The sequence below is a fragment of the Cricetulus griseus genome, assembly GCF_003668045.3.
Source record: "Cricetulus griseus strain 17A/GY chromosome 1 unlocalized genomic scaffold, alternate assembly CriGri-PICRH-1.0 chr1_0, whole genome shotgun sequence".
Taxonomy (NCBI): Eukaryota; Metazoa; Chordata; class Mammalia; order Rodentia; family Cricetidae; genus Cricetulus; species Cricetulus griseus.
In genome coordinates, this window is record NW_023276806.1 from 128871112 (window position 1) to 128880192 (window position 9081).

The window sequence follows — 9081 nt, forward strand, 5'->3', positions numbered from 1 at the left end:
CTGGCAGCATCTCTTTGAGTTTATTTTATTTATCAAGACTCTGTGTAATCCTATTAACATTAATATTAATGCACAAAGCCACCTTCCAGACAATCCACAGATAAAAATGCCCAGTAGATCGGGATGTGTATTTATGAGATACTCACACACTAGAGAAAGAATGCAGTTAACACATTTAAATTACACACAGAAGCAACAAATATTCTAGAGTCTATATTTCTTGAAAGCTCTGCAAATATGAGTTTTTCCTCCAACAGAAGTTAATGATGGTGGGCTGACACTTTGAATATCAGCTGTTATGTCCTGTAATAAATGATAAAGGCCCTCAGCACTGTCTTTAGAATAGAATGGCATGAGCAGTTTTGTGTACTTTAAAAAGGGGAGAACCACATAAGGTAACTAGTAGACAATGTGGATTGTATAGGAGATGAGGAACAGAAGTTGAAAGCACAGTGTGAGCATCACCACCCTAACATTAAACCAGGATAATGACCACACTGAAAGCTATTAGATTCATGCCATTACAAACAATGCATATCAAAGACTGTGTTTTCTATTAATTAACCTGGAAATTTCCAGGCAGCTGCTAATCAAAGACTGCCCCAGCTATTTACTATTAAAAAATAAAATATTCTGTCAGTACAGTAGTAGGAAACTATAAGAGCTGTCTGGCTGGTTTTCAGTAAAATTATCAGCAGTATTAGTCTAAGTAGCATTAACTGCTAGTTGTCTATGTAGCATTAACTTCTCGTTACCATGGTAACAGTTTATTAACAAGTAATAGGAGAGCAGAGGTGGAGAGGGGAACAGGAGGATTGAAAGGAGGGGAAGCTATGTTCAGTATGTACTGTGTGAGAGAACAATAAATTAATTTGCGGGGTTCAAGACAGGGTTTCTCTGTGTAGCTTTGGAGGTTGTCCTGGAACTCTCTCTGTAGACCAGGTTGGCCTCGAACTCACAGAAATCCACCTGCCTCTGCCTCCCAAGTGCTGGAACTAAAGGAGTGAGCCAATCAACACCTGGCTAAATTAATTTTTTTAATAACATCTTGCCTTCAGCTAACATTTGTGTTCCCCTCATGCTCCATTATGCTGGCAGTCCTTATCCTTAATCTAATTTCTCTTATTTTTAGAAACAGGCCATATTTAGGAATCAATTATGAAAAATTATACAGCAATAACTACATTCATCCTTGTAGGACTAACTGATGATGCAAATCTTCAAATTCTGCTTTTCATCTTTTTGCTTCTAACCTATTTACTGAGTGTGGTTGGGAACCTGACCATCATCACTCTCACACTGGTGGATTGCCACCTTAAAACGCCCATGTACTTTTTCCTCCGAAATTTCTCCATTTTGGAAGTCTCATTCACAACTGTCTGTATTCCCAGGTTCCTCTACACAATGGCATCTGGGGACAATACTGTTACCTATAATGCATGTGCCACTCAGTTATTTTTTGTCATTGTCCTGGGTGTGACTGAGTTTTTCCTGCTGACTGCCATGTCCTATGACCGCTATGTGGCCATCTGCAAGCCTCTGCACTACACCACCATCATGAGCAGCAGGGTCTGCATCAAGTTCCTTATTGGCTGTTATTTAATCGCTCTAATCATTGTCATCCCACCTTTCGGCATGGGCTTTGAGCTTGAGTTCTGTAACTCCAATGTCATAGATCACTTTGGCTGTGATGCTGCTCCCATCCTGAAGATTACCTGCTCCAATACAGAGGTAATAGAGCGGTTTGTCTTGATCTTGGCCGTGTTGACACTCCTTTTCACATTAATGTGTGTGGTAATGTCTTACACATACATCATCAGGACCATCCTCAGATTCCCATCCGCCCAGCAAAGGAAAAAGGCTTTCTCTACATGTTCTTCTCATATAATCGTGGTTTCCATCACTTACGGCAGCTGCATTTTCATCTACATTAAACCATCTGCGAAAGAAGGGGTGGCTGTAAATAAGGTTGTGTCTGTGCTCACGACTTCAGTTGCTCCAGTCATGAATCCCTTCATCTACACTCTGAGGAATAAGCAAGTGGTTCAAGCTTTCAAAGACATGATCAAAAGGATAGCCTCAATCACAAAGAGCTAAAAGACCCCTGTGATGGTTAATGCCGTAAACTTGACAAGTCCTAGAATTACCTAGAAACAAGCCTCTGGCATGCCTATGAGTAATTACAGACTAGGTTAATGATGGCAAGATGGCAGACTTCAGCTCTGAGCAGCACTACTCCCTGAACTAGGCTCCTGGACTGAAGACAACAGAGAACTGAAGGCTAGCAGTCATCACTCTCTCATCGCTTTCCAGCAGAGGACACAATGTGAGCATCTGCCCCAACCTCCTGCCACCGTCCATTCAATATGGACCGTAATCTCAGAGTGTGATCGAAAATAAACCCTTCCTTTCTTTAGCTTGTAAGGTAGTTTGTCACAGCATTGAAAAAAATGACTGATCTGGAGATTTTGAACTAAGAATCAGAGCCATTGCTGTGATTAACTCAACTGTGTACTTGTTAGATCTTTTTTTCAGGATGAAAGGGCTAGAAAGGGCTTCAAATGCTATAAATAGAGCATAGTGAGATGTTGCTGTTACAGTCTGAAAGATCAGAAGGCTAAGAGAAGTGTGGGCAGGGGAGGCTCAGCTCATTAGGTTTTAGAAGGGAATAATAACTCTATCTGCAACTTTGCAAGGGGCTATTCATATGACATGCTGGCAAAGAATCTGGGCTATGTTCTGCCCATGTGCCAGGAAGATTAATAGGGTTAAATTAAAAGATAATAGACTAATTTGGTTGGGGGAGGATATTTCAAGACAAGATAGCACTCAGGCTGTGTCACTGCTTGCTGAATTTATCCAAATCTACGATGAGAAAGAGAAAACAGACATTTTTTGTTTTGTAGATTTTTTTATTTGAATTAGAAACAAGATTGTTTTACATGTCAATCCCAGTTCCCTCTCCCTCCCCTCCTCCACTACCACCTTCCCCCCAATTAAAACCCTATGTATCACATATCCTTTCTGCTCCCCCTGGAGGGTGAGGCCTTCCATGGGGTGTCATCAGAGTCTATCGTATCCTTTGGGATAGGGCCTAGGCCCACCCCCATGTGTCTTAGTTCAGGGAGTATCCCTCTATGTGGACTAGGCTCCCAAAGCCCACACTTATGCTAGGGATAAGTACTGAACTACTACAGGAGGTCCCGCAGATTTCTGAGGTTTCCTCACTGAAACCCATGTTCCTGGGGTCTGAATAAGTCCCATGCTGGTATCCCAGCTATCAGTCTGGGGACCAAGAGCTTCCAATGTTCAGGTCAGCTGTTTCTGTGGGTTTCACCAGCCTGGTCTGGACCCCTTAGCTCATTACTCCTCCTTCTCTGCAACTGGATTCCAGTTCAGTTCAGTGATTAGTTGTGGGTGTCGGCTTCTACTTCCATCTATTACTGCTGGATGAAGGCTATAGGATGGCATATAAGTCAGTCATCAATCTCATTATCAGGGGAGGGCATTTAAGGTAGCATCTCCTCTGTTGCTTAGATTGTTAGCTGGTGTCATCTTTGTAGATCTCCAGACATTTCCCTAGTGCCTGATTTCTCTGGAAACCTAAAATGTCTCCCTCTATTATGGTATCTCCTTTCTTGTTTTCTTCTATTCTTCCCCCGACTCAACCTTTCTGCTCACTCATGTCCTCTACATGCCTCCTCTTCTCCCATTCTCATTCTCCTAGTTCCCTCCCCCCTCTTCCCGTGCTCCCAATTTGCTCAGGAGATCTTGTCCATTTCCCCTTCTCCAGGGGAACATGTATGTCCCTCTTAGGGTTCTCCTTGTTTACTAGTTTCTCTGGCAGTGTGGATTGTAGGCTGGTATCCTTTACTCTATGTCTAAAATCCACATATGAGTGAGTACATACCATGTTTGTCTTTTTGTGATTGGGTTCCCTCCCTCAGAATGGTTTCTTCTAGTTCCATCCGTTTTCCTGCAAATTTCGAGATTCCATTGTTTTTTTCTGCTGAGTAGTACTCCATTGTGTAAATATACCACATTTTCTCTATTCATTCTTCATTCTTGAGGGGCATCTAGGCTGCTTCCAGTTTCTGGCTATTACAAATAGTGCTGCCATGAACATCATTGAACAGATGTCCTTGTTGTATGAATGTGCTTCTTTTGGGTATATACCTACGAGTGGAATTGCTGGATCTTGTGGTAGTCTAATTCCCATTTGATAGACAATTTTTTAAGTCTCTTAGTTGCCCACCAGAATCAGATAGTAAGACCTTACTTCTGAAGACCTCACACTCTTTGGATGCATGATACAGACAAATTAATCTGGAGGCATCATCCATGCTGGCTAGCTTTCACAATGTTGAAAGGTACTTTGCAGGCCATTGGGGAGAGGAAAACACGTCATTCTGTTAACTTATATAATACAACATCAACCTGCCAGACAAGATGTGCCTGTAGTGAAATAGTGCTATAACTGTTACTGGGGCAAACAGCTCAACTCTGATTGGATTTAAGTCATATTCTGAAGAAGGGAGTTCATACCTGGTACTGTGAACCTAGTCATAGGTCCATGGCTAGAGATGTCATAAACCCTAGGGAGGACCCTACTGCTTCTGGACAAGTTTGTGGTTATACCAGTGTATTCATATCACCTTCAGCCTTGGTCAGAGATGCTTCTTTCTGCAGTGACTAGCAGTGAATGTGGAGACTCAACAGCTGGTCAAGATCCTAAGAATAAGTGACTGTTTGGTGCTCAGCCTTCAGTGGAATATCCATATCGCTTTTTCTGAGGCTCATGGGACATCATGGAAGAGCAGTCAGGAAGAATGTAAGAGCCAAAAACATGGGTGGGGCATGAAATACTTTTAGGCATAACATGGCCCCTGCACTTAGGAATTTGCAGAAGCTTCAGTTACGGGCAAAGGGCCTATATAGAACAGGGCCCAATCATCATTCAGTCATGGATAGGAGAAGGGCTCATGGGTCAAATTCCTCCTTGGTGATCTCTTGGTGGTCGATCTGCTGGGGGAAAGTAAGCCATTGTCTTCAGAAGTGTAGACAGTAATGAGTATAGCCATGCTCTGATGGATAGCTCCACACCCATGGCCATGTGAGCAGCCCTGGTTAAGCTCAAAGAGTCACAAAACAAAAACACATGAAAATGAGAAGGAGAGATGTTCAGAGAAGGGGGTTGAATAAGACAAGTGGGGTGATGAGTGGGGCCAGATTGCTTTAAACACGAGTATAGAATTGTCAAAGAACAAATTAGCAGTTTGAGTGAGGAAAAGAGCCCAAGATGCTGAAACAATGATGAAGAAAAAGAGGCTATCAAGTTGAAAGGTGGAAGCATATGGGAGGGCCTTGAAGGAGTGGCTGGGAGGGGCAGGAGAGGGGAAAGGAAGGAGGGAGAGTGATTCTATCTCAACTAAAAACATATTAAAAATAAAATATATGTTTTTAAGAAGGCTCAATTGTTAAAGAGAAACTTTCTCCACTGAAACAGTAGGAAAGACTCCCTGAGAATAAAACCTTACCCATCACAGGTTTCAATTTGTGAAAATACAGTTTATTTGAAAAGAGAGCCTGACCTGAGAATACATCTGAAGGAGTCCCCTGCTTGAAAACTGTCACCCAGGGAAGTGTTATGCTAGAATGAGCTTGAAAGGCACAGAGAGGTCTGTGGGCTAAGGGGAACAGGCTCCATCTGGAACTGGCAGCGAAATTTGACGGTGCCACCCATGTGATACTGGTTTTGCAAGTACAAAAGATGCAAAATTGAGGGGCTCACAGCATCTTGTCTCCTGTTTTCAGACAGCTGCAATGGTTAGGCAGTGTGAAGCAGGGATGGAATATGTGCAAGGAGGCCATGAGAGGCCATGTCATGAGACTGTGAAAGTGAAACCTAGTTTTCAGTGGAGACCTCAGAACTCCGGAGATTGCAAACCCATGGGACATCCGCCAAGGAAAGCTACCAGCATGCCGTGGAACAGGCCTAAAATAGAGGCTGTGTGTGCTTTGGGAGTCAGAACTAGAGATATGGAGCTCAGATGACCATTACAAGTCCCAGAAGTCCAACCTGGAGCTAAACAATTTGGTGTTTTCCCTGCTGTATTTAATCCTTGCCTGGTCTTTCCTTGCTATAGCCCCATTCCTCACTTTGGAATAAGAATGTTTATTCTGTGTCATTGCATATAGTAACTATAGGACATGTTTTTATTTTACAGGAGCTTACAATTAAGATATTGTCTTGAGTATCAAAGTAGACTTGGACTTTCCTACTTTTAAACAGTGATGGAACTATTAAAGAGCATGAGGAATTTTTTAATTGGAGTGAATGCAGTTTTCATTATGAAATGGCCATGACCCTATGGAGGAAAGGAGGAAACAATTATGGCTTAAAAGTGAAATGCTAGTGTTTCAAGTTAACAAAGGGTGGTTGCGATTTTGTGAATATTGTCAATTTCGCATCATATAGAATTGCCCAGGAGACAAGTGTCTAGTCATGCCTGTGAGGGGTTATATATTAGGTTAATGATGGTGGGAAGACCCACCTTAACTATGAGCAGCACTACTCCCTGGGCCTCTAGTCCTCAGCTGAATAAAAATGAAAAAGCACTCTGACACAAGTATTTATTACTCTCTGCTTCTTGACTGCAATTGCAATGTGACTAGTTGTCCCAAGCTCTTGGTACCATATACTCCCTGCCATGGTGGGCTGTACTCTTGAACTGTGAGCCAAAATAACCCCTTCCTTCCATAACTCTCTTTTATTGTTTGATAATTTCATACATGCAAATAATGTGTTTTGATTAAATCTGTGCCCAAACCTTTCCTTCTGATTCTTCCCCTATCTCCCCTGCCACCACTTTACCCTCTCAGATTCATGTATTCTCTCCCTTTAAACACACTGAGAACATTTAGTGCTACCTTTATGGGAAAGGGTGTAAGACCATCTCCTGGAGCATGGGTAGCCTCTGAGGGCTCACCTCTGAAGAAAATGAACTCTTCCTACCCCTGCAGCAATCAGTTGCCAATAGCTCTTCAGTCAGGGGTGGGGCCTCATGAGTCCTTCTCCCATCCAAGCTAGGATTTGGGATGGCTTGGCCTTGTGCAGGTCTTGTATATGCAGTCACAGCTGCTCTGAGTTCATGTATGCCGATACCAGTTTATGGTACCAGGCATAAGTTCAATCTTGTAGAATAGGCCTGAAATCCAATCAAAAAGTGAGTCATTACTCTCATAACATTTGTACTACTATTGCACCAATGGGAATATCATACCAAAAGGGGCATTATTGTAGCTCACAGTGTTCCCAGATGGAAAGACTATTGAATTTTCAGCACAGCCGAAATAGCTCAGTTGGGAGAGCATTAGACTGAAGACTATTGAATTTTCTTTCATGGTAACATGCATAGAACCATCCAACACTGTGAAAGTTGACCGGTATGGGTGAAGCTTCTAGGTCAGTACTAGTCTGATACCTCCATGTCCTATTATTTAAGTCTGTGGTGTCTTCAGCAATAAGGTTTTACCATCAAGTTTTAGAAAGTAATCAAGAGCTTCATGGATTCTGTGGGAACCCACTGACTCAGAAGATGTAACCATACCTGGCACTAGGCTTTTTACTTGATAGCCTGTAGTGCCTGGGTGAGGCACTGTCCACCTATTACAGGGTAACTCCACTTAAACACCTTCTTACATATGTATACATATGTAGGAAACTTTTGTAATAGAACTTTTCATATGATATCTTCTAGAGTCCTTAGTGTTAAATAGTTATCCCATTCTGTACACCTTCTGGATGAAATCTAATTTCAATGGATACTTCAGGATGTTGAAAATTGGAACATCATGGAACATTCACTAAGGAAAACTGCAAGCATATAGTGGAACAGACCTGAGAGAAAGGATATATGTGTCTTTCTGGTAGTAAGATGCTAGAAGAGTAAAATAGGTATTAGTGCCCCCATCTCCCGCCCTTTTTTGTTTGTTTGTTTATTTGGTTGGTTGGTTGGTTGGTTAGTTAGTTTTTCAAGACAGAGTTTTTCTGTGTAGCCCTGGCTATCCTGGAACTCACTTTGTAGACCAGGCTGGCCTTGAACTCACTTTGTAGACCAGGCTGGCCTTGAACTCACAGAGATCTGCCTGCCTCTGCCTCCTGAGTGCTGGGATTAAAGGTGTGTGCCACCACCACCACCACCATCACCACCACCACCCAGCTTCTATTAAACCCTTTCAGTTCCATCGCTTTCTTCTTTCCTCTGCATAGCTTCTTCATTTTATCCCCTTTAACTTGAAATGTCTCCCCAAGGTCTGGTTTCCTGTCTTCTATGGATACTTCAGTTTAGACACACATATCTAACCATTCTAATCTTTCATCCATGTAGGAGAGAGAACATGTAGAGAATATGTACTCAAAATGACTATTTCCAGCCCCATTACTTTCTATCTAAAACCCATTATAAATCCAATTATTAATAGTTTAATCCTTTTGTCTTAGTTTATTCACAGAAATGCATAGAAATAAATATACAGCTTATATAATATATCTGCTATTACTCACAGGACCAATATATGTATACCCCATGAAGTCATAACATTGATGCTCATGTAGTCCTCATACACTGGATTCTATATCTTGATTTGGATCTCAGATTATCCAAGAACATTAACAGTGACTATTTATATCTGCAGAAATGATCCTGTGAGGACTCTGTATGATGAAACATTATTCTGTATCTCTCACTTCTCAGGGATGTTTAAATATAGACTGAAACTTTCCTCTATTTGCTTAAAATTTGGGCAATCTTTTTACAAAAGCCCTAAGTGTATAAGCAAGGCCTTGTATTTCTTTTATTAATAATTTACTTAACTTTATTTTATGTGCATTGGTGTGAAAGTGTCAGATCCACTGGAACTGGAGTTACAGACAGTTGTGACCTGCCATGTGGGAGCTGGGAATTGAACTCAGGTCTTTAGGAAGAGCAGCCAGTGTTCCTAACTATTAAGCCATCTCTCCAGCCCCAAGACCTCATATTTTTATCATCTGTCTATGTTTTTGTGCATCTGTTGCCTCTT

The 9081-nt window shown here is 41.8% G+C and overlaps 1 protein-coding gene across 1 annotated transcript; it reads left to right on the top strand.

Moving 5' to 3' along the window:
- The first annotated feature begins 1158 nt into the window (after window positions 1-1158).
- On the top strand, window positions 1159-2097 carry LOC100769718 (olfactory receptor 6C2). Its single transcript, XM_027391866.1, has one exon. It carries the CDS (start codon window positions 1159-1161, stop codon window positions 2095-2097), a length of 939 nt encoding a protein of 312 aa, XP_027247667.1.
- Window positions 2098-9081: the final 6984 nt, after the last annotated feature.

Coding starts and splice junctions, on each gene's coding strand:
- LOC100769718 (XM_027391866.1), top strand. CDS start 1,159: ATGAAAAATTATACAGCAATAACTACATTCATCCTTGTAGGACTAACT.